Source organism: Lytechinus pictus, chromosome 7, assembly GCF_037042905.1.
Source record: "Lytechinus pictus isolate F3 Inbred chromosome 7, Lp3.0, whole genome shotgun sequence".
NCBI classification, from domain to species: domain Eukaryota; kingdom Metazoa; phylum Echinodermata; class Echinoidea; order Temnopleuroida; family Toxopneustidae; genus Lytechinus; species Lytechinus pictus.
The window spans coordinates 1,872,280-1,899,643 of NC_087251.1; the positions used below are offsets into that span (position 1 = coordinate 1,872,280).

General features: G+C 36.8%; 1 protein-coding gene across 1 annotated transcript in view; it reads right to left on the minus strand.

The window, feature by feature from the left end:
• Window positions 1-3,142: 3,142 nt before the first annotated feature.
• LOC129265618 (uncharacterized) overlaps window positions 3,143-27,364 on the minus strand; it is a 36,323-nt gene continuing 12,101 nt past the window's right edge. Inside the window, exons 10-22 of the mRNA XM_054903593.2 lie at window positions 18,368-18,491; window positions 17,635-17,910; window positions 17,138-17,263; window positions 15,904-16,155; window positions 15,178-15,354; window positions 13,299-13,427; window positions 11,075-11,215; window positions 10,279-10,431; window positions 6,416-6,556; window positions 5,863-5,988; window positions 5,357-5,476; window positions 4,705-4,824; window positions 3,143-4,255 (exon numbers count right to left, since the gene is read on the minus strand). Of these exons, the coding sequence (XP_054759568.2) occupies window positions 4,076-4,255; window positions 4,705-4,824; window positions 5,357-5,476; window positions 5,863-5,988; window positions 6,416-6,556; window positions 10,279-10,431; window positions 11,075-11,215; window positions 13,299-13,427; window positions 15,178-15,354; window positions 15,904-16,155; window positions 17,138-17,263; window positions 17,635-17,910; window positions 18,368-18,491 (2,065 nt within the window). The 3' untranslated portion in view covers window positions 3,143-4,075. The remainder of the gene's footprint in view (window positions 4,256-4,704; window positions 4,825-5,356; window positions 5,477-5,862; window positions 5,989-6,415; window positions 6,557-10,278; window positions 10,432-11,074; window positions 11,216-13,298; window positions 13,428-15,177; window positions 15,355-15,903; window positions 16,156-17,137; window positions 17,264-17,634; window positions 17,911-18,367; window positions 18,492-27,364) is intronic.

Consider the following 27,364-nt stretch of genomic DNA (forward strand, 5'->3'; position numbering starts at 1 on the left):
ATGCGAGGACAGGTGAAAGATCAAACATTAAGACAGTTACATCACTAATACAACAAACGCGGATGAAGCTGCTTTTGATATAAATATTTTAGATCAGATTATTCATTAGAATTGATTCTTATTTAACCAGTATAGTCATTTCAGTTCTTATTAACTAGATTATTGTGTTGATAAAAGTAGCAAATATTGACAAATGAATCCCAGTTATTATGAATAAATTAGCATTTCGAATACAGAAACTATCAATTTTTCATCAATTATTGTTAATTTATAACCGATCTTAATTAAGTGCTTAAAGGGAAGTCAACGGTCCGGTGCCGGGTAAAAATGGCAGAGGTAAAAATGGCAGTGGTAATAATGGCAGAGGTAAAAATGGCAGAGGTAAAAATGGCAAAGGTAAAAATGGCAGAGGTAAAAATGGCAGAGGTAATAATGGCAGAGGTAAAAATGGCAGAGGTAAAAAATGACAGAGGTAAAGATCATGACATGCTACATCAACAAGGAAGACAGAGCCTTTTCGGTTAATATCAGTCATAATTATTGAACTTGAATGGACTCCTCTCGACGAAATGAGTATTATGAACTGATTAGATATAATATGGATTTTTTTTTGTCATCGTTTTAGGCCTATACTTTATCGTTGGTAAGATTAAACTCAAACATTTTCATGCAGTGGCGTACCTAGGATTTTCCACAGGGGGGGGGGGCAAATTCGTCAAAAATTGACAAGCAAAAAAAAAGGTCTTCAACCACGAATAAAGGATTTCGTACCAGAAAAAAATTAGACAAGTAAAAAAAGGGGTCTTGATGACTCGTCAAGGGGGCAGGGATATGTCAAATGCGTGGGTTGTGACTCGTCAGGGGCTGCCCCCCCCCCCCTAGGTACGCTAGTGTTTTCATGCCAAAATGATTTCAATTAGTGATTGATGAAAGGATTTATCTTGGCCAGTTCGTATAGTAGAACAGCACTTCATCCCATACATACCCAACAAATGTAAACACCAATGTAAGTTACCATTAACACACTGAAATAGACAAGTTCGGGTTTTCTTTGAACCACTTGCATAACTTGGATAACAGAAAAATAATAAAACGCTCTGTAATAAAAGTAATTTTTATATTTCAACATCATAATTTATCCAAATAGATATTGATATGTTACACATGTAGTTTAATGTAAATGATATCATAATAGCAACTAGTGTTAAGTTTTTTAGAGCAATACCTCATTGCACCTACTCCAAGTGGATGTCAGGTTCCTAAACTAGTTTCTATGGTAACGGTTACCGCATGAATTTTGAAATGTGTAGCGAATCAGGGATTTAAATTTATAGGTGTTTCTTAGGTACCATTCTATTGACCTATTTTTAAGTGAAAATTCACCCTGACAATTTTTTTACTGTAAAATTAGCAAAAAAATATATTGGTGGTTTGCGGAAAGTCCATCAAAGATTAAGAAAGTTATTAGAAGTTTGAGTTTTGACCTGGGACTTCATATACTAGCAGCTGCCCCGTATTTTATGCACCAAATTATATACTTTTCAATTTTTTAATCAGTGGTTCATGATTGCCAAAAAATTCTTTCAGGGGCGGACGTGAAATGATTTATATGATGATATACTTAAGGTCCAATAAAAACCCATTTTCATTTTTTGGACGAAAATGACATTCCATTTATATTTTTCATTACACCATATGTGGGGAAAACTGCTCGGAAATGACGTCACAGTTAAAATGTAAAATTCTAATAGCTTTTTAAATCTTTGATGGATTTCCTAAAACCCCCACCAATATCATTTTAATTATTTTCTGCTATTTCTACAATAATCTTTATGTCAGTGTGAATTTCCCCTGTAATGAATTAAGTATAATACTTGGGATCCATTGTGTGCTTCAAATTTAAAAAGTAGAAGAGCGATTTGACATGAGAAGGCCTTGCATGTAAGTCCAGGAAAAAATAAGAAATACCAGCTCAAGTGTTATCAATTTGGTCTAGAAGATCTATAGTATCATTTAAAAATGTTACCCTTTCCATTAGTCAAACATTATAATTCCAATTTTCTTCTCAGAACCTTTTTTTATTTAATCTACTGTATACATGGAGGGGATTTTGGATTTTTTGGCATGGGGGTTTAAGACTGACCATTTATACCTCTGTCATTTTTACCTCTGCCATTATTACCTCTGCCATTATTACCGCTGTCATTTATACCTCTGCCATTTTTACCTTTGCCATTTTTACCTTTAAAATAAATACTAGCGACAAGTGGGTGGGTGGGGGAGGGGGGTCGCGTTAGGGTATAGATGTATTCTCTTGCATTCTTTTTGTTGTTTTTCATTATTGTTTAGCTCAATTATTTCTAATGTATAATTCTATTTTATATAATGTACAGTAACTGTTGTTATGTCATGTTATGTACAGTAACTGTTGTTACGTATTCTCTGGACCCCAGGGAAGAACAGTTTTGTTATATTAACAAAGCTGAGTGGGTTTATCCAGCCATCTCACTATACTTCTGATGTTATTATGTACATACATTTACCTTGTATTGTTTTTAACATTGTGATATGGAAAATAAATACCAATACCAATACCTCTGCCATTTTTACCTCTGCCACTTTTACACCGAGCCCCATGGTCCACCTTAAAGTTGTTTTTTAACCCAGAAGAGTGACAGATATAACTTTGAAGAATTTCCACCACAGAACAATAAAGTTGCGATTTCAAAAATTCTTTGATTTAGAGACGTCACATAATAACCAGCCTTCCATGTTATTTTACGTCAGGTAATATATATATATATATATATATATATATATATATATATATATATATATATATATATATATATGTAAAATAGAAATAAAATACCTTGCATTCCAAAATATAATCAGATACATTATTTCATACATGCTCTTTAAAAACATCATATTATGAAGTAATGTAAATCTTTGTGAACCATTAAAATGCCAACGATTTCTTTCTCTTAATAGGGGCTAATTTTCCGTGCTTTTTTATGTTGTACTGTCATATCTGAGATAATTCTGCCCCTCTCTTGCATTTTGTGTCCTATGTTTTGATTATAATAAAGATGTTGAAGAGATATGATAAAATACATAGAAATACCAAGAAGTGGTTTTTATAGGTTTTTGGTTCTAATTACATTGTTGATACTGAAATATAGAAATTATTTTGTTTATGAATTAATGAGTTAATAATAAAGTGAATATAAACGTAGAATGGGACTAAGATATGTGTATTCAGACAAACTTGAGTCGAATGACACAGGTGATAACTGGGGTCTATAGATATTATTATGATCATAGGGTAAAACCAGGCTTATAATATTACTTAATTAAGACATTAATTCATTCTTACATACCAAACTTATTTGATTTAATCTATATTCTATAAGCAGTTGGTGTACTTATCAGATAGCCGAATACCACAAGGGTTAAACCTATTTGGTCTACTATTGATTTGGCTGTATTGTTGTTTTGCCTATACTACACTATACTGCACTTGATTTTGAGTACTCTCTTTGTTCAATTCTCATTTAGTCTTATTCCTAAATGGTGCTATTTCCATTTCCACTGCTAATTATTTTTGTGCAATTTGTCAAATGAAAATTTGATCCATATGTACCGTATAGACTAAATATATATAGTGTTAGATCAAGCGGACATTAGACGAAATGACAATTACGCCAGATGTTTATTAGACGAACTGGTTGTATATAATATATACTAGTATAAGACCTTGTGGGATGAGTAGAAACTGAAAGTAGACGAAGCGGGTTTAGAACAAATGGCAATTGCCACATTCTCGATTCCTTTGGAAACCCTCTACGGTGAGACATTAATTAAAAAAAAAAAATCACATTTGCCAGATCAACATTTAGTATCACATCATACTTATCCGTTCAAAACATGGATGCGAAGCAATAGAAGAACAACGCGTTACCTGTTGGACGTCATAATTCCAGCATCTAATGTCGTCTCAACTTATAGGGCACGAATCAAAAATCTAATGTATATTTTCATAATCCTTCCTGGCAGTTTCTTCCATTTCATTTCATTGATTTGTGTTTATTCTTTCCAAAAGGAATAAATGTCCCAGCTCGTCTACTGTGATGAATGAAGAAAACTGGGGATTGCACATAATTTGTTTTACACGGCTACTCAGCCGAAATCTCTGCAATAGCACCAGATTTCCTTCTTCCTCTGTTCTCCACCACTCAATATAACCATGATCCTAAAATGAGAATTATAGGGAAGGTAAAGAAATAAAGTAAGGAACCTGAATTTCAGTTTCGTAATGACCTACTCATACAGGAGGACATGGAAGAAAATGAAATTGTTATAATCACTGAAAATGTAGGCCTAATTGAATTTTGTTGCAGAATAATTAGTTTGGTATTATTTGTAGGTAATGTTGCAGTTTGTAGGTGATGTTAAAGTTTCTACTCCCAACTCCTTGGTTGCAGAATGGTTTAATGACATGACACAGAACGAAGAGGGCATGTTTCATTACCGTTGTCACCATCACTAATGGCATCAACATCACACATCGTCATCACCATTCAAGGAATTCATTCTTGTTGGTACCCAATAATGCCTGGGTCGAATCAGTGCGAGTATTGGTTAAGATATGTCTTATATCCCCATAATTAATTCTTAAAAGTAAAATCTGAATTCTCTTACAAAGGTTCTAACGTGTCCCGTCGTAACAAACATTGACCCATCTGATGAAACCTGGATGTTATTCACTTGAGTGTAACTCTTTCTCATGCATTTCGTCTTACCATCTCTCGCCGATCTTGCCTGCAGAAAAATGAGAATAATAATGTGATAAACTTTACTGGCCTATTCCCACTTTCTCCTTTTCATTTTTACTTTACTTTTTTTAAAACGATGACAATGAATTGATAATAAATGGAGACTTAACGACATCCGCACCAAAAACCACAGATAAACAGGGGCTGAATCAAGATATTTTTATGGAGAAGATTTTCAACATTTTCAAGGTCCCAGGAAATAGTTGAACATAATAAAGAAAGGGAATGCAGAGCGGTAAAAAATGAAGAGAAAATTAAGGCATAAGTTAAGTTAATGGAGGTTTGATCTGTGATATGACACTGAAGGTTGATGTATCACATTTTTTAAAATCTCTTTTCCTGTACATTGTTTTTTAATTACTTTTTGTTGCATTTCCGTGTGTTATTACACGATATAATCAATGGGTTGTGGTCGGTCGCCCAATCTCATCTACGTGTCACACTGTATAGTTACCAAACTGATAATAATGTTGATACTAAACTATATGAGTAAATAATGAAGTTATAATAGTATTCACCTTTAATATACCCCCGGTCACAGTTAATATCATGGTGGAATCCATAATAAACTTTGCAATCGTAATAGGCATCTCGTCTGTGATACTGCTTAACTCTTGCAGGGTACTTACGTCATGAACCTAAAGTTTAAAAAGAAAGCACAAAAATACATTCCAATGAATAGCTATCCCATTTACAGTTCCAATTTATAGATATCATCTAATAGGTAAAACGCAATTGAAAACAAGTGAAAGGAGAAACAAATATATGCATATTAAACGGATGACTTCCTTGAAGAATGACTAGTATGGATTTTATAGAATACCGTAGTTTTCACAGTACATGTATAGTAATACCGCAGGGTGTTGGTGGTTAATGATACAATAATCTATAAGGAATAAAATTACTTTTACTCGCGTTATGTCTTTGTATCCTTCATGTTTCCTTTCATTTTTCTTTCTCCATATCTTTCGCATTGAACATTTGAATAAATACTAAGTATTATCATTATCATCATTGTTTTTACCTTAAGATGTTTCCAGCCAGCTAGTAGTAATAGTTTTCCATCTGATGAAAACTGTGCATGGCTCACCCGACTTGCTGGACCCTGCAAGCGGGTTGGCTCTCCTTCACATAGCCTCCCATCAGACATCTATCAACAATGAATATATAAATATTTCAAATAAAAATCAGTGAAAAATTATGGATGACACGTCAAATGATGTCTGGCAATGTTTATTTATATGATAGTAAAACAAAATTGACAATAATAATATTTAGATCATTTTCCGCCAACAAATGACATGGTCTTTGAATCTGTAATATTTTAAATATACCTTCACAGCACAACAGTATATCGAAGTATTCGAATTATAATTTATCTGTTTACACGACATGTGTACACTACATGACCCGTTTGCCATAAAATTTCCCCACTAATTTGTTCCCCTCTATTACCATTTACAAATTTGAATTCTTTCAATTCCTTTTCATATTTCTATCCGTGTTGGGGACATAGTTTGACTTCAAACATATTATATATAACTATTAAGCGATGATATAATTAATATGAATGTAACCTTGTACAGAAAAGCAGTTCCATCAGAGCAGCCAACAACAAGATTTGTTTGATCACGTGATAAATCGGCAGAGAGACCCTGATGTGATGTCACTAGGGGACTGCTGGAAACCACTGATGGTTGTTTATCCGTTGACCTAACCTGATATTTTTTAAAGAAAAAAATATCAACATGCAATAATTAATATCTTAGTGATCAACGATTGACTGTTTGGACTGAGTTCAATAAAGGTACACATAAGTAGTGAGAGTGAGGAAGAAAGAACGTAACCAATGTATTAAGCGGGCAACCTATTTGGAATACATTTAAAGTGAATAGTGAAAGACATATTGATGACTAGTGGTTGATGATGGATAATGCATCTCACTCGCCACCCACTGGTCATCCATTTATCATTGCCTCGTCACCCACTGGTCATCCCTTAATCTCCCACTAGTCACCCACTGGTCATCCAGTTACCTCTCGTCATTCACTTCTCATCCATTTATATATCTCTCTCGCCACACACTGGTTACCCATTTATCTCTCATCACCCATTGGTCATCTATTTATCTCTCATCACCCAATGGTCATCCATTTATCTCTCGTCACCCAATGGTCATCCATTTATCTCTCGTCACCCACTGGTCATCCATTTATCTCTCGTCACCCACTGGTCATCCATTTATCTCTGCCTCGCCAAGCACTGGTCATCCATTTATCTCTCATTCGTCACCCAGTGTTCATCCATTTATCTCTCTCGTCATCAACTGAACATCCATTTATTTCTGCCTCGTCACCAACTGGTCATCCTTTATTCTCCCACTCGTCACCCACCGGTCGTCCCTTTATCTCTCACTCGTCACCCACTGGTCATCCATTTATCACTAGTCACCAACTGGTCATCCATTTCTTTTGTCACTCGTCAACCACTAGTCATCCATTTTCTTTCACTATCCACTTATTCCAAATAGGTCGCTCGCTTAATAATTTGGTTACGGTCCCCCCCCCATATCACTCTCACTCCTTGTGTGTTGATCACTGAGATATTTATTATGCATGTTGATGTTTATAGGCTGCTTTTTCTCTCCTGTTTGACGAGTGATAGATAAATGGATTACCAGAGGGTAACAAGGTAGAGATAAATGGATGATCAATGGGTGACGAGTGAGAGATAAATGGAAGACCACCGGATGACGAGTCAGAGAAGAATCGATGACGAGTGAGAGAAGAATATTCAGTGGGTGAAGATAAATAAATGGATGACCAGTGGGTGACGAGAGATAAGTGGATGACAAGAGGGTGACGAGTGAGAGAAGAATGTTGAGTGGGTGACGAGTGAGTGAAGAATGTTCAGTGGGTGAACAGAAATAAATGATGACCAGTGGGTGACGAGTGAGAGAAGAATTGATGACCAGTGGGTGACGAATGAGAGAGGAATGTTCAGTGGGTGACGAGAGGGAGAAAAATAGATGACCAGTGGGTGACGAGAAATAAGTGGATGACCAGTGGGTGACGAGAGATAAGTGGATGAAAAGTGGGTGACGTGTGAGAGAAGAATGTTCAGTTGGTGACGAGTGAGTGAAGAATGTTCAGTGGGTGAACAGAAATAAATGATGACCAGTTGGTGACGAGTAAGAGAAGAATATTCAGTGGGTGAAGAGAAACAAATGATGACCAGTGGGTGACGAGTGAGAGAAGAATTGATGACCAGTGGGTGACGAATGAGAGAGGAATGTTCAGTGGGTGACGAGAGAGAGAAAAATAGATGACCAGTGGGTGACGAGAAATAAGTGGATGACCAGTGGGTGACGAGAGATAAGTGGATGAAAAGTGGGTGACTTGTGAGAGAAGAATTTTCAGTTGGTGACGAGTGAGTGAAGAATGTTCAGTGGGTGAACAGAAATAAATGATGACCAGTGGATGACGAGTAAGAGAAGAATATTCAGTGGGTGAAGAGAAATAAATGATGACCAGTGGGTGACGAGTGAGAGAAGAATTGATGACCAGTGGGTGACGAATGAGAGAGGAATGTTCAGTGGGTGACGAGAGAGAGAAAAATAGATGACCAGTGGGTGACGAGAGATAAATGGATGACCAATGAATGACGAGAGATAAATGGATGACCAATGGGTGACGAGGGATAAATGGATGACCAGTGGTGACGAGAGGTAAATGGATGACCAGTGGGTGACGAGAGATAAATGGATGACCAATGGGTGACGAGGGATAAATGGATGACCAGTGGTGACGAGAGGTAAATAGATGACCAGTGGGTGACGAGAAATAAGTGGATGACCAGTGGGTGACGAGAGATAAGTGGATGAAAAGTGGGTGACGTGTGAGAAAAGAATTGATGACCAGAGGGTGACGAGAGATAAATGGATGACCAATGGGTGACGAGAGATAAATGGATGACCAATGAGTGACGAGAGGTAAATGGATGACCAGTGGGTGACGAGAGATAAATGGATGACCAATGGGTGACAAGAGATAAATGGATGACCAGTGGGTGACGAGATATAAATGGATGACCAATGGGTGACGAGAGGTAAATGGATGACCAGTGGTAACGAGAGATAAATGGATGACCAGTGTGCGACGAGGGTTAAATGGATGACCAGTGGGTGACAAGGGAGATGGCGAGTGAGAGAAGAATGGGTTACCAGTGGGTGACGAGAGATAAATGGATGACCAGTAGGTGACGAGGAATAAACGGATGACCAGTTGGTGACAATGGATAAATGGATGACCAATTGGTGATAAGAGATAATTGGATGATCAGTGGATGACGAGAGATAATTGGATTATCATTTAGAGACGAGGGATAAATGGGTGACCAGTGGGCGATGAGTCAGAGAACAATTGATGACCAGAGGGGGACAAGTGAGAGAAGAATGTTCAGTGGGTGAAGAGAATTAAGTGATGGCAAGTGGGTGACGAGAGATAAATGGATGTTCTGTGGATGACGAAGGAAAGAAGAATGGATGACCAATGGGTATACGAGAGAAAAATTGAAAACCAGTGGGTGATGAGAGATAAATGGATAACCAGTGGGTGACGAGAGGTAAATGGATAACCAGTGGGTGACGAGAGGTAAATGGATGACCAGTGTGCAACGAGGGATAAATGGATGACAAGTGGGTGACAAGAGATAAATGGATAACCAATGGGTGACGAGAGAAAAATTGATAACCAGTGGGTGATGAGAGATAAATGGATGACCAGTTAGTGACGAGAGGTAATTTGATGATCAGTGGGTGACGAGGGATAAATTGATGATCAGTTGGTTACGAGAGAGAAAGAGATAAATTGATAATCAGGGGTGACGAGTGAGAAAAGAATGGATGACCAGTGGGTGACGAGGGGTAAAGTGATGACCAATTGTCGAAGAGTGATCGAAAATTCATGACGAATGGCTGGCGAGTAAGAAATGAATGCTTGAACCAGTAATGAAACAAAATGGATGAAGAGTGAGTGGTGAGTGAAAGATAAATAGTTCACGAATTGATTTTGATTGAGAGATAAATGATTCAACAGTGACCAAAGAGACGGGTTGAATGAATTTTCAGTGAAATAAAAGCGGGGGAGGAAAAAAGTAGACAAATAGCTTTTTTTATATAATCAATAATATTAAAAAGGCAAATGTAAGTACGCTATGTACCCGCAAAAATCTGTGAAGTGAAATAGCAATATGTATTCATAATCTTAAACAATACTTATCCTTGACAACGTGAAAGATAAGACATGTATGCAAAGTGGATTTCACATTATCAAAAAACGACTACCATGTTACTAGGTCTTTAGAAAAGAAATGTTCTTCTATTAAACTAAGCAAGCGGTTGTATGACTATTATTGTTATCATATTTAGTAACTATCTTACCTCAATGCATATCCCTGATCCAGTGGAGACCGTAAGAAGTTCTCGCTTAACAGTAGTCCGAGCAAGTAAAATCTTGTTTTCTGATGGCTCAAAGACTTGACAATCATTCGTCGATTTGCTACGATTTTTACCCGGTTTCGGAAGATTTATAACCTGAAGTATTCAAAGATTGTTAATAACAATTGCGATAGTTTTATATGTCACAGTCACACAAAAAAGGTACGATCAATAGTATGTCATTGAAAATAACGTATTAGCTTTGATCGGTCTAAAATGGGTTTCCTTGTGGTGACTGCGACATTGATCATAGATAAAACGAATTTTAATATAAATAATAAAGAAACAGTACAGAAAATACAACCCCTCATTACATTGTCATCACTCTATCACCACTAACACCTAAGATGCAATAACCACACATGGTCCATTATAGGCACACAAAGTTAGTATTTTTCATTTGTCAAAAATGCTAGACATGCTTTTATACCCAGTGTTGCAGTCAAGGCTCAAACCATCAATGCCAAGGCTAGGGCTCAGGCCAAATTTTTGAAAATGCCCAGGGCCAAGGCATGGACACCGAAGGCCAACGGCAAATCATTTGAAAATAGGCCTTAAATCGCATACAGAAAAAGGCCGAGCATCAAGGCACTACAACACTCGTCATATCGAAGGCAATGTCTTAATTAAATGAAAATTAACACTTCTACACGAAACTCTTTAATAGCACATTCAGCATTTACTCTATTAATGATAGTGACAGATAATATTGAAATCGTATATAATCTACATGCCGTACCTGTAAGCCTTCATCTGTTACCACACCAACCTGTCCTGGTGCTTGGTTGATATCAATGTCATATATATCCACTTTCTCTCCTACCTTCACTACTTTGGTGCAGGAATCAAAGCAATTTTTCTCCTCCGAGAAATTCACCATCTTATATAAAAAATGAATAAATAAAAATCAAGTACACATTTTCTTTGGCTATTTAAATCGAGATGGATAAATCACTAGTTTATACATAACACATGAGATTTGACACATTCGTCGTATAATCTGAACATGTATATAAATTATTAAGCAGATATGACTTACAGCGTAATACTTTGCGTCGCAGGAGACTGTATGAGACTGTATGGGTGATATAGATAAACGGGTTCTAGGACAACTACCCCCTGGATAATCACCCCCGGACAACTACCCCCCGGACAATTACCCCCCCCCCGAGGACAATTACCCCCCGGACAATTACCCCCCGAGGACAATTATCCCCCCGACAATTACCCCCGGACAATTACCCCCGGACAATTACCCCCGGACAATTACCCCCCGGACAACTACCCCCGGACAACTACCCCCCCCCCCAGACAACTACCCCCCAGCCAACTACCCCCGGACAATTACCCCCCAGACAATTACCTTCAGAAAATCCCCCCTTCTCTCCAGCATCAATGTTAGAATTAAGCGGGACCCATTGTAAGTTTTGGTCGGTGGCACAGGTTTCCGAAATATTTTCTCCTTTATCTTAAGTTAATAACTTTTTTTCTTTCTCTTTTATATTGCTCTTTCTCCTGTTCTCTCACTTTCTTCTTTTTTCCTTTTTTGTTTTTGTTTAGCGGCGCCTTCTGCATCATGAAAAATGGGGGGGGGGGGGGCTTGCACTGAAACCTCCCGTTTGGCTATGCATATATACATCAGAAAATTTGTAAACTGGCCCTCATTCTAAGTTTTCATAGAACAATTGAACACGATTAGTCATAATAATCACAAATGCTGAATATCTCTGATTCCAACTGATCTGATTTTTTTAAATATTTATTTTGGGTTTAATTTCAGGTAATAAATCAGGCAAATAGATAAAAAAGACACCTTTATAGGTAGAAATATTGAAAGTCGATAACGCAACTATCAACACTAACACTGTCAAGTAGACCACTAAATCTGTTATTTTAAAACAGTTCAACTAACAAGAAGCTAAGAATTATGAAACAATTGGTGCACATTCCAGATTAAGATGTGGCTTTATAACTTAATACAGTAAGCTAAAAAACTTTATGCAAAGATAATACACACAAGAACACCTTGTAAATTACAAGGTGTTTTTGTGTGTATTATTCTTGGGTGAAAACAATTAAACATTAAAGTAGGAAATTAAGTACCAAATTTACTAAATTGTAAACAATATGACATAATCAAATACAGTGTTTTTTCTATACAAATTGGCAATCATGATAGTATACAATTTTTGTCTAGGGGGTAATTGTCCAGGGGGTAGTCGTCCGGGGGGTAGTTGTCCGGGGGGGGGGGGGTAATTGTCCGGGGGTAGTTGTCCGGGGGGTAATTGTCCGGGGGGTAATTGTCCAGGGGGTAATTGTCCGGGGGGTAGTTGTCCAGGGGTAGTTGTCCGGGGGGTAATTGTCCGGGGGGTAATTGTCCCGGGGGTAGTTGTCCGGGAGAAATTGTCCGGGGGATAGTTGTCCGGGGGGTAGTTGTCCGGGGGTAATTGTCCAGGGGGTAATTGTCCGGGGGGTAATTGTCCGGGGGGTAATTATCCGGGGGTAATTGTCCGAGGGGTAATTGTCCGGGGGGTAATTATCCTCGGGGGTAATTGTCCTCGGGGGGTAGTTGTCCTCGGGGGGTAGTTGTCCTCAGGGGGTAATTGTCCGGGGGGGTAATTGTCCGGGGGGTAATTGTCCTCGGGGGTAATTGTCCGGGGGGTAGTTGTCCGGGGGGTGATTGTCCAGGGGGTAGTTGTCCTGATACCAGCTAAACGTACATGTGCTAATTACCACTATATACATACTCATTAATGGTAATAAAGATAAACAACCAGTATCCATCCCCAAAGTTACTTAAATGCATTAAAATATTACCTACTAGTCATTCGACACGGATATGCATTGACTCATGCACTAAAACAACACCCAGGAAGTGCAGTCCTAAATGAACGGGACATTTACTTTGACCTTTTCTAAATTCATATGAAAAAATGTAGATCCTTGCGATAAAATACACTTACCACTATCTGTTTGGATTCAGGACTTTCGCTACCAACGATGCAATTTAATTCTCCTTTGTGGTCAAAGGAAGCATCCCAGATTGCGTAATTCATAATAACAGGTGGATCATGTTTTAATATCTTCCACACCTGTAGGAATGAAAATTAGTAGTCTGTTCGTAAAAAGAATATTCATCAGATTGGTAATTATTGATAAATGTATATAAATAAATTAAAAACATAAATAAAACTTACCATTATTTGATTAACTTGTGGCGGCTGGCTTACATTTGCGGACTGAAAGATATTTTGACAAAGATGTCAACACTATGGATCATATGGTGTCATAGTTTAGTAATCTATTTAATTTCCAATCATACGGTGTGACATGATAAATCTATGATAAATCTGATAAAAAATACTCCATAACACCTGTGTTACTTGGAATTGGCCCCGCAGCTATTAGAAGAAAAAAATTGCTGTTTTATTTCAGACCTATCTCTGTACAGTTCCATTTAAGTCCTTATTTCGGTTTTGGTATCGTTACGTTCCTTTTCCTTCCTTAAGGATGGAAAAGTAATGTAATGACAATTTTTTTCTTTCTTGTGCGTACTCTTTTCCAATAGAAGTAGAAGATATCCCTATCTAAAACTACGTGAGAGAGAACACGCTATATTAATTATTTCCGTTTAAAAGGGATAATAAAAAAGGATAATAAATAACGCCATATAACGGTGTTATGTTGGAAATCAAAACTGATCTTGAACAGATATAATTGATTTCGCTAATATTACAATAATAAAACACAACAACATGACGTTAGTTGAGAAAGGAGCGAGTATTACCGGTGTTAGTCCACATTCTAGTGTTAAAACATAACGGGAGTTGAGAAAGGAGCGAGTATTACCGGTGTTAGTCCACATTCTAGTGTTAAAACATAACGTGAGTTGAGAAAGGAGCGAGTATTACCGGTGTTAGTCCACATTCTAGTACTAAAACATAACGTGAGTTGAGAAAGGAGCGAGTATTACCGGTGTTAGTCCACATTCTAGTACTAAAACATAACGTGAGTTGAGAAAGGAGCGAGTATTACCGGTGTTAGTCCACATTCTAGTGTTAAAACATAACGTGAGTTGAGAAAGGAGCGAGTATTACCGGTGTTAGTCCACATTCTAGTACTAAAACATAACGTGAGTTGAGAAAGGAGCGAGTATTACCGGTGTTAGTCCACATTCTAGTGTTAAAACATAACGGGAGTTGAGAAAGGAGCGAGTATTACCGGTGTTAGTCCACATTCTAGTGTTAAAACATAACGTGAGTTGAGAAAGGAGCTAGTATTACCGGTGTTAGTCCACATTCTAGTACTAAAACATAACGTGAGTTGAGAAAGGAGCGAGTATTACCGGTGTTAGTCCACATTCTAGTACTAAAACATAACGTGAGTTGAGAAAGGAGCGAGCATTACCGGTGTTAGTCCACATTCTAGTGTTAAAACATAACGGGAGTTGAGAAAGGAGCGAGTATTACCGGTGTTAGTCCACATTCTAGTACTAAAACATAACGTGAGTTGAGAAAGGAGCGAGTATTACCGGTGTTAGTCCACATTCTAGTGTTAAAACATAACGTGAGTTGAGAAAGGAGCGAGTATTACCGGTGTTAGTCCACATTCTAGTGTTAAAACATAACGTTAGTTGAGAAAGGAGCGAGTATTACCGGTGTTAGTCCACATTCTAGTGTTAAAACATAACGTGAGTTGAGAAAGGAGCGAGTATTACCGGTGTTAGTCCACATTCTAGTACTAAAACATAACGTGAGTTGAGAAAGGAGCGAGTATTACCGGTGTTAGTCCACATTCTAGTACTAAAACATAACGTGAGTTGAGAAAAGGAGCGAGTATTACCGGTGTTAGTCCACATTCTAGTGTGGTTGTTACGAATATCGATTCTTTACTTCCTTTCTCTCCTTTTATTGTTGAAATGGAAGCATGATTGATACCACGATGAACTCCTCCTGTCCTAAACCGGCAGAATAACGACAGATTCCGTGATATTGGGAACGTCATTCCCAATCGAAGAATCTGGGAAAAGGGAGTTTGAAAGGGAAAGGGAATTTTAATACAAGTTTCTGAAGGCAAATTTCACACAAATTATCAATCTTTGTGTATGTCCACCCAGCCCCCCCCCCCCCCCCGTTTTCTCTTTTCTTACTTTACTTCATCAGTCGTGTTCATTTTAGAAAATTAATAATTTTTAGTATTGAAAAAAAAAAATCACTTTTGTAAGGTCATACATATCATGCACATAGAGAGGGGTGGGGGGCGGACGGAAATAAAATATGGACACAGAGACCCAGAAACTCAGTTACGTGTTTTACCCTACGAGGTATTATATCATGACTTTGTACGTATGAACAATCAAACCTTGAATTGAGCAATATATTTTAAAATCATCATAAAATGAATGTATAGAGTTAAACTATTTATTGAATTTGTGGGCTACTTTGCCTCCTTTTGGGAGCTTACTTGACTTGAAAATGTCCACAAAAGGGGATAAATGTCTACCTATAATACAAGCTTTAACTTTGATAAAGGTAACTTTAAACATTTCTACCAATCCTTATTCTTTACCGTGATTGTTCCTCCTCGGCCGGTAACTGCTATGAAATGACCTTCTGATCCTGAACAACAACTCAGTCTATCAAAGAACTCATGCTCGGTCTGACCAGACCATACACATAGTCGACGTCCATTGCTGTTAGATAACTGAACGTCAAAACCTGTTGTTGTCACGATTAAACCATTACTTAAATAATCCGCATCGAGAATATCGTCTGAATGTGTTATCTCGCATTTTCTTTCTCCCGTTGATGCAGAAAATACCTGCAGATTGTGATAATAACGCATGATTTTAGATCAATCAAAACAGAGAGATAAAATCTATTTATATTTTACAATGAACCTGAAATGGTATAAAATAGATATGTATCTCAATTTCACGAAAAGAATTGAAAAAAAAAACATAATCGTAATGGAAATAAGTTACAGCTAAACGTTTGACAGAAAAGGAATAAAAAAACTTCATCAACTTGACGTTTACAAACGACCCTACTATCAAAGTAAAAAATGCCAAATTGTATAAAAATGACTTTATTATATAATGGCAGCACCCTTCAGTTCCGATGCTTTAGCTTATCATAAATCGAGTACATATTTTCCATGTTACAGTTGTGATTTTCAAGAAGTGTTCCATTAAGAATTTTTTTTAATCACATTCGTTTTCATAAGACCCGGGTCACGTAACACAAAGGTTAGTGATTTATCTTACACTTGATTTTCACTATTGATTGTATACTGCAGTCAACATAATCAATGCTTTTGCTTTTCAGTGGACCCCTCCATTCTTCTCATGATATATGATTATATTGATTTAATTATATTTAATTATATTGATTATATTGATTTAAATTTGACATGCATGTTAATTTATATTTGAATCACTTATTGAATATGTATATTATTTATTCAATGTTGAATTTTGTTCATGCTTTTATTTGAATTGAATTGATTTATCATGTAATTATTTGTATTATGTTGAAGAATGAAAATAAATTGAATTGAATTGAATTGAAATGGTCAAAAAATGTTCTATGATCATTGCTAAGGTTTGTGTTACGGGCCCCAGATCATGATCCAACGGCAAACATAAAGTAAAAAAAAAACAGTTCGTTTATTTTTTACTACATGGAACCGTTTTGATCATGATACGGTCTCATGAAAACGAATGGGTTAAAAAATCTTGTTCTTAGCTTTGTTATATTTTTTGGGCTAAAAATAGAAAATTAGTAAATAATTATAAATGCACCATCGCAGTGTCGTCCCTCTTTGCACACGTTAAAATTGTTCCATCACTGTGACAAGCACTGCAAGAAATGATAGCCAGAGTGTGTGCTTTCACAGAGTGCTTCAATGAAAAACATCCATCATATATCTGTAAAGACAAACAAGAGAATATCGCAGTAACTTAATTATTTGTTTCACTTGAAGCTTCAATATTATTTATGCCATTAAGCAAGCAACGTCTTTTTCAAAAATTAAATTACATGTACGTTTCTGTTTCAATTTCTATTCGAATCGGAATTTGTATGTATTTATGTATTATGGTGACCCCTTTTAATAAACATTGCTTCTCCTGGGTCTCCGAGCCATCTATGCATTTTTTCTGTTACTTTGTGAATCGTTTATTTATCCCTTTGATGGTTGAATTAATGAATGAGTGAATGGATGAATGAATGGATGAATGAATGAATGAATAAATAAATGAATCAAATGGGTGATACACCAAGTAAAGTGATGATATACCTCGATACAACCTGAATCATCTGCTGATACTAGCATCAATTCCTTGCGGACGGAAACGAAAACACAGCAGGTAATCCTGGAATTATCCTGGTATAATTGCTTGACAAGACGTTGTGATTGGCTACAATCCTTTGTAATATTCCAGACCTTGATACATCGATCAGCTGAGCATGATGTCGCAAGGAGAGTACCATCAGGACTAACCGATAGGTCCCCGATACTGTCAGTATGAGCTGAGATTAGTAATCGAACAGCACCAGAATATCTGTCGGCGATCTTTCGTGAGGTCGTTGTAAAGAAAAAGGTTGTAACATTTTTTTAATCTCTAGGAATTAAACATCAATTTATCCCATTGTTTCATGCATTCGGTAACAAGAAAATTTTATTTATGAATACATTTTTGCAGGGGGGGGGGGCGTGCAAGAAACACAATACTCTAAAAAACGAAGAGGTAATTTAGCTCTTAAAAGAGCGTGTATAGTGACTGCACTTCGGAGTGCTGATTTTTCTAGTTCAAATTTGAACTAGAAAAATCAGCACTCCGAAGTGTTTCTTCGTTTTTTTAGAGTGTACTAAACTGGCAGTGATCAATGTAGAAACACGTGTTTGTCTGTTATATATATATATAAGGTTATGTCGATACCTCCTTTTATATTCATACCAGTTTCTATTTCACATGAGCATTTCCCCTTGGTTTAAAATTGTTTATTTATTTGCTGTTTTTTTTTTTTACCTGCAGTCTTCCTTCATATCCAACCGATACGATTTCTTTTCCGTCTGATAGGAGTTTGGCCCGTTTTGCAGATTTACCAGTGGTCCCATGTCTAACACAATTCATCAAGGGTTGGTCATTTGTCCTAACAAAGTGTTTAAAAGGAGCAATACGTACCCGGTCAAAGAAGCACAGATAAATGCCTATTTATGGTTTATGAAATGTCAGTATTAAAAATGTTCTGACATTTCGAATTAAAGTGTTTATTTTACAAATGTATTCTTGACAGTAAACTGCCATTGATTTATTTGTCAGTACTCAATCGTTCATTTATAGGACATTTTTGTTATCTAAAAATTATAATGATGATGATAACAATGATAATAATGATGTTGATGTTGATGATAATGATGATGATGATGACAACGACGACGAGGATGAGGATAATAATGATAGTGGTAGTGATGGGGATGATGATGATGATGCTGATGATGCTAATGATGATGAGGAGGATAATGATGATAGTGGTAGTGATGGGAATGATGATGATGATGATGATGATGATGATGATGATGATGATGATGATGATGATGATGGTAGTGATGGGGATGATGGTGATGATGATGATAGTGGTAGTGATGGGGATGATGATGATGGTGGTGGTGGTAGTGATGGGGATGATGATGATGATGATTATAGTGGTAGTGATGGGGATGATGATGATGATGATGGTGGTGGTAGTGGTAGTGATGGGGATGATGATGATGATGATGATGATGACGATGATGATGATGGTGGTGGTGGTGGTAGTGATGGGGATGATGGTGATGATGATGATAGTGGCAGTGATGGGGATGATGATGATGATGATGGTGGTGGTGGTAGTGATGGGGATGATGATGATGATGATGATGATGATGATGATGGTGGTGGTGGTAGTGATGGGGATGATGGTGATGATGATGATAGTGGTAGTGATGGGGATGATGATGATGATGATGGTGGTGGTGGTAGTGATGGGGATGATGAAGATGATGATTATAGTGGTAGTGATGGGGATGATGATGATGATGGTGGTGGTGGTGGTAGTGATGGGGATGATGATGATGATGATGATGATGACGATGATGATGATGGTGGTGGTGGTGATGGGGATGATGGTGATGATGTTGATAGTGGTAGTGATGGGGATGATGGTGATGATGATGAGAGTGATAATATTGATTTCCTTAATATTTAATAATAATAATGATAATATTGAATACTATATACTGACAGACACTACTATTTCTACGATCAGTAATATTCTTGTTAGGTGAGGCAGCGACGGATCTAACATTTCATGATACATGGGCCAAAAAAAACATGCAGAAAAAAAGTAGAACATGGATGCAGAATTGTTCGACATTTTCCTTTAAAAAATAAATGCCTAGCTCAAGGGCATGAGGGCCGTGGCCGAGGATCGAAGCCCAGACTTTCATGTGTCTTGTCAGCAGCGGCGTAACAGGGGTCGGTGGCCAGGGGGGGGGGGGGGGCAAGAGCCAAAAATTTCCCGGTCATATCATGGTATGAACAGGTGTAATGGTGTAATGAGGCGACTATTTTGAGAAGGCCAGATATTGCGTATCAGGCAGAATTTATCTTTAAAAAAAAAGTTGCGAGCGAGCAAAAATGTTGACCTTTTTAATACAAAAATCCAATTTTGTGATAGATTTTGACATGATATCCAGAGAATAATATATTTCACTCTTCTTTCTTTAGATTCCTTTTTTTGTGGTCTGAACGCCACTGTGAACAGGATTCTGTGCGGCAGTAGCGTGAAGAGTAAAAAAAAAACCCGAAGGGCGCATTATAGCACATGTGCTAAAAAGCTGCTTTATATAAGTCCCGAGCGAGGGAAGCGAGCGAGAAAAAATCACCTTTTCCTGAGAATCTAACTTTGAGCTATTTTTTATTCAGTAAATAAAATCATATCCTTCACTTTTCCTTTGCTTTTCTTTCCTCCTTTTTTTTGTTGTTCATGTTTGTAGAACTTTTTGAAGCCATGGCCCAACCCTTCCATACGCTGTGCTGTGCGGTTGGGGTCCGGGGCGGAGCCCCCGGAACTTCTTGATATCAAAGCCATTTAAACCTCGCAGATTGCCGCTATTTTAATCAAATCGCGGGCATATACAGAATATAGCTTGATTTTACACAACACATTTATTCAACCCAGTTGCGTAATGAACCAAATATTTTGAGGGAGCAAAACAGGTGACCCGACAATTGCTCCGCCGACATCTGCTCCGCCGACAATTGCTACGCAAAATAAGACAATTGCTCCGCCGACAATTGCTCCGGACAATTGCTCCGCCGACAGTTGCTCCGTCGACACTTGCTCCGCCGATATGTGCTCCGTCGACACTTGCTCAGCCGATATTTGCTCCGCCGATATTTGCTCCGCCGACATGTGCTCCGCCGACATCTGCTCCGCCGAAAATTGCTCCGCCGACAATTGCTCCGCCGATAATTGCTCCGCCGACATCTGCTCCGATTATACGACAATTGCTCCGCGACAATTGCTCCGCCGATATTTGCTCCGCCGAAAATTGCTCCGATTATACGACAATTGCTCCGCGACAATTGCTCCGCCGATATTTGCTCCGCCGACATCTGCTCCGATTATACGACAATTGCATGAACATCTTATTTCTCCAAGTTGGTCTATGTTAAATGATAAGAAATTCATCCTGATACAAATTGTTTTGTCGTTGTTTTGTTCTTGTTATTCGTTAATGTTTTATTTATTTCATTCTCCCCCTATCATCACAGCTTTCTGCTTAAAAAAAAAAAACAAATTGTCCTCCCTGCCGCTGCCACTTGACAAATTGTAACGGAGAAGGGGAATGACACACTCCCCATTGAAATTGTGAATCTGGATTTTTGTTCATATATTATTATCATTGGTTTCACTCCGGTCTTGAGCGGGGAGAGAATTCGGGGGGGGGGGGTGCTGGACACAATATCTCTTCTGCTTTCCAGCAACTTATACACCATACATTCGCGCGGGCTCTCTCTCTCTCTCTTTCTCGTTTTGTTCTTTCACGTTGTTTATTTTTTTTTTGGTGACCGCTTGATTTATTGTATATTTATCAGTATTATAATTATTAATATTTTTATCAATAATTTTTATTTACGTCTTCGGCCTTATCTACCCTTGCACTTTTTTCCTTCAATTTGTTTCAAACGAAAGTATGATCATCACAGGCGTACAGATGGGGGAGGGGCGTGCTAGGGGTCATGGATCCCCCCATTCTCCCTACCAATGAAAAACAAAAGAATAAAGGAAAGGAAAATAAATGTCATCCTTGTCTCGCCCCCTCCATTTTTTGTTGTTGGCTCATTACGCTACTGGTGAGTTACTATAAAACTAGACTTCGGTTGTATTTTTGTTCTGTTCTGTGCAATAGCGACAATATAAATATATTGTAATAAATGAATATATGTATGTATCTCTCTCATTACGTCTAAACAAATAATGTTATTTTTAAAAGACAATAATATATATACCAGCTATAATATAGTTACAAATTCATGAAACCCAATACGCATCTCACTGAATTTATAATGCGAGCACAAAGCACGAGCTGTTATTGACATGTATACGCCTTTTTTTTAATTGTAAACATGAAGCATATCTCGGGGGGGGGGGATATCTCGTAAAAGAAATGAGAGCACGATGCGTTAATTGAATATTTTTGATATATTTACCAGAGTTACAATTCTATATATTTCTTTTTCTTTGTGTTATTTCTTTCGACAAACTGTAATTGAAGTATTGAAGAGTATATAGGCTGTTATGCCTGCTGATCATGATAGAATGTGGATTATTTTGCTGATTCATTAGATCTTAACATGTGTTCTTTAAATTTGGTAATTTGGGTACATGTTAGAAACACAGGCATTGTGCATTCAGATGCACATTGTGGAAATGAGATTCAGTATTCCTTGCAGCTAAGAAAGGTTTTGAAAATGACACTACTCTCAATTACATGTATACTGTGTCCATAGTTGCGAGTGTGTGAAAATGAAGGTGTTTGCAGTCATTAAACTGTAGTTTTGGTTGGAAAACGTTAATAAAACTGTCGAGAACGTACAGTCTTCATGATTTCATTTATATCATGTTCTGATCAGTAAATCAAATAAAAAAATGATAATGACAAGAACTTGTTAAGTTTATCCTTCTATTTCAATCCCATGAATAACCAGAAATCGCGATATTCAGAAATAATAAGTCATACACCTCCTTTTTTCCTCAAGCTCTCACTCACTCCCCCTCTTTCTCTCTCTCTCTCTCTTTCCCTCCATAACCCTTTTCACAATCATGTTTGTTTGATTTCCGCATAAGCAAAACGACGACGACAATAATAATGATGGTGATGATGATGAAGATGCTGATAATGATGCTGATGATGATAATGGTGGTACAATGATAATGATAATAAGTACATGAACACACGTTTTCTTCTCATAATAGTTCATTCTTGGAAAATACATAGGCGGCCATATACACATGAAGGTATATCATTTATAGAAGAAAATCTTGTTTGATTGATTTTTTTTATTTTTTGAAACTACGTGTAAAATTATATCCCCCATCAACAACAAATTGTTACTTACATTATAACATCATAATGAATATAATTCGACTATTGGCGGACCATATTTAGATTTAGATTAAGATTTATTCATTTTCCGTTCACAAAGCACAACAAAATCAAAGTAACAATACATAGTCAAATTTAAAGTACAATATCAATCGGAATAATGCATAAGAATTAGAACGTATAAACAATGAGAACTAATGCGAACTAAAGTAACCTTGACTAATAACTATATAAAACAGAACATATGGATTTTATTTTTGGATTATTTTTAAAAAATTAATTATCCTTTTTCTATCAGTGAAGAAAACAATCATGATCAACATAAAACAAAAAAGCAACTCACTATTATATACAGTATTATCATAATCTAAAAACCTACGGTGTGTATGACATGATGTGGATGTGGAGACCAGACTGAGAGCACTGTGTGTACGAGAGGATATGGAAACCAGAGTGGAGGGGTGTGCCGAGAAGGTGACACGACATGTAGCCTTTTACAAGTTGGTATTTTCTTGAATATTAATTTTTACTTACTGAATGTCTTGGTCATGTTTGTGTGGCACAAAATTTGCCGACAGTAAACATTTTGCGTGACTACAGTACAGGTTTTCGACAAAATAAGGTGGGGTATACCGTTGAATTTCACCTGGAGCAAATGTCTCCACTTCGGAGCATATTTCGCCAGTCTGAGCGATTTTGACGCTAAGAATGGGGTATGTCTAATTTGTTTCTACTGTTATAACATGGAGCTATATGGTTATAATAATTACATGAAAACGCGTTTTTTTTTTCATTCTAATCGCCAGGCACGTAATGAAACTTACACAAATGCTCCCCCCCCCCCCACCATGAATAAGCATTAAGAATATCTATCCCACCTTTGTGCTTACCCCTTTTTTTCTATTTCTTTGTATATGCATGTATTAGGGGCCGCGGAGCCGGGGGGCTTTAGCCCCCCAATTTTCCAAAGCCGTGTACAAAAAACGTAAGAATGACCATATGATTGTGATTTTTAGCATTGACAGCCCCCCACTTTTGACTCATGCGCCCTCACTTTGAAAACCGTTCCGCGGCCCTTGTGTATGACATGTAATATATCATGCAAGCATAGTTTAAGTTTACTTTGTAAATTCATGGAATCCATTTACTTTGTAAATTCATGGAATCCATGGTAAATTGACGCCTTCAGCCTGTGCTACAATTGTTATGCGTATGAAAGTACGAATAAAAAAATAAATAAATAATTGTCGCATTATCGGAGCAATTTACGGCGGAGCAGATGTCGGCGGAGCAATTATCGGCGGAGCAATAGTCGTATAATCGGAGCAGATGTCGGCGGAGCAATTATCGGCCGAGCAATTGTCGGCGGAGCAATTTTCGGCGGAGCAGATGTCGGCGGAGCAGATGTCGGCGGAGCAAATATCGGCGGAGCAAATTTCGGCGGAGCAAGTGTCGACGGAGCACATATCGGCGGAGCAAGTGTCGACGGAGCAACTGTCGGCGGAGCAACTGTCCGGAGCAATTGTCGGCGGAGCAGCTGTCGTATTTTGCGTAGCAATTGTCGGCGGAGCAAATGTCGGCGGAGCAATTGTCATGGAACCGCAAAACATTGCAATGTGGGAAAAATTTGTAAAAAGTCGCCAGCGTGCAAAGCGAGCTGGAAAAAAAAAGCCTATTGAAATTAAATTCTAATTATGTGATATATTTTTCCATTATATTCAGCAAATAACACCTTTTATTGTTTCCATTCATTTCATTTTACGTTGTCTCATATAATTTATTTTATTTCCTCTTGGGTGTGGAACCAAGACCCCTGTTACACCCACAAATGTAATAATCGCCCACAAATGTAATAACGCCCACAAATGTAATAACACTTTACCCACAAATGTAATAACGCCCACAAATGTAATAACACTTTACCCACAAATGTAATAATTTTGATCGCCCACAAATGTAATAATGACTTTACCCACAAATGTAATAAATTTGAAGGGATTTTTGGCGAATCCGTTCTAAACTGAAATCCTATAGTAATACGCTCATATAGCACAAAAGTGCAAAGTCTTTATTTCAAGACCCGGTTAATAAAGAAAGTATAATATAATCCAATGTCTTTTCTTCCAGACCCGGTTGTTTCAATAATTATAATATAAGTTCAAAATCTTTTTTCCAGACCAAGTTGTTTAAAAAATTATAATATAAGTCCAAAGTCTTTTTTTTCCAGACCCGGTTGTTTAAAAAATTATAATATAAGTTCAAAGTCTTTTTTCCAGACCTGGTTGTTTAAAAAATTATAATATAAGTTCAGACTTTTTTTCCAGACCCGGTTGTTTCAAAAATTATAATATAAGACCAAACTAAAACAACAAAACAAAGACCTATGGTGTAGTCTTTGCTCCAGACTCAGTTATTTCAAAATAGGAGATAATAAGAAACAATTTAAAAAAAAACTATATCAACAAAGACCCCACAATATCATTGATGTAGAATAACGTTGTTATTGTTATCTTGGGTTTTAAGGTGCGTATCATTCAGATATGAACATTTACGCCTATGATTAATTTGTCGTTTTTGTGGTATGCTTTATCACAGGGTTTTAATAGTTAAGAAGATGCTGGGGTTAAGTCTTAAGATTAAAGTTTCGCTTAATTTGTATTTTTTCTGAAAACTGGGTGTGGGGTACAGACAACACTCTAAACCCAAGCATTTAAACTGGGCTTAATTTTGAAATTTGGTCTTAGTTTTTTTTTCTCAATATTTCTTTATTTTTTAAATAACCGGGTCTAGACGTAAGACTATGCATAATACTCGTGTTATTCCACAGGAATAAGAATATGACAAAGTCTTGTGTTTTTAAGACTGTTTGAATTATTATTTAAATGACTGGGTCTGGAATAAAGACAACACTCTAAACATGTGCTTTTCTACATGGTCTTAATTTGGAGGATTGTTGGTTCTTAGATTCGTTGTTGGGGTTGGGTTTTATTGTTTTTTTATTCTTGAAATAACTGTGTCTGGAGGAAAGTCTACAATCGATCTTCATGTTATTCCACAGTAATTAGATTTTTGGGTATTAATTTTAGAATATTTGTAAAAACTATTTTTTTTTCAAATAATAACCAAGTCTGGAGAAAGGATGTTTGCTTTACCCATGCATTATTACAATGTTTTGAATGTTTTGTAAGGGTCTTAGTATTATTAAAAAAAAACTGGGTGCGGGGTAAATACATATTTTTACACCCAGTTACACCCAGTAAGGGTGTAACTTTTGAAGATTGGTCTTAGATTTGAACTGTTGAAGTTTTTTTTATTCATTTTTTTTTTAATAACCGGGTCTGGTGAAAAGAGTACGTTTTAAAACTCGTGTTATTCCAGAAGAATAAGAATATGATATAGTCTTACGTTAGAAGATTTTTTTTTTGGTAATTTTGTTAATGATTAGGTCTGGAATAAAGACAATGCTCTAAACCTCTAAACAGGTTCTTAGGTTGAAGGATTGTTTGGTCTTAGATTTGGAATTTTCTTATTATTACTGTTAGCGTTATTTTGAAAAAAAAACTGGGTCTGGCTGAAAGACTATGCTATATGTCCATGTTATCCAGCATTAATAGGATTATGGGGTCTTTATACTGTTTTTGTTGTTGTTATTTTGTTATTTATAATTTTCGAATAACAGGGTTTGGAGAAAAGACTAAGCTCGATTTTTATTTTTATTCCACTGGAATATCATTATGGTATCTTAGTTTGGACTTATATTACAATTTTTGAAATAACTGGGTCTGGAAAAAAGACTTTGGACTTATGTTGTAATGTTTGAAAAAACCGGGTCTGGAAAAAGACTTTGGACTTATATTATAATTTTTGAAACAACCGGGTCTTGAAAAAAGACTTAATTTAGACTTATGTCATAAATATTTAATTAACCAGGTCTGGAAAAAGAATTTGCACTTTTGTGCTATATGAACGCATTACTATAAGGATGTAGTTTTTAGTTTTAAGTAACCGGGTGTGGAGAAAGACTACGTTTGATTCTCAATTTACTCTTAGCGCATATATTCACAAAACGCACCGTGTAAGTTCAAACAACAACAAAGACATTAATTCCATCAGTTTTAATTAACTGGGTCTGGAGAAAAGACTAAGCTCGATTCTCATTTTCATTCCACTGGAATATCATTATCGTATCCTAGTTTGGATTTATTTTATGTTTTTTTAAATAACCGTGTCTGGAAAAAAAAGACTTTGGACTTATATTATAATTTTTGAAACAACCAGGACTGGAAAAAAGACTTTAAATCATATTATAATTTTTGAATTAATCGGGTCTGGAAAAAAGACTTTACACTTTTGTGCTATATGAACGCATTAC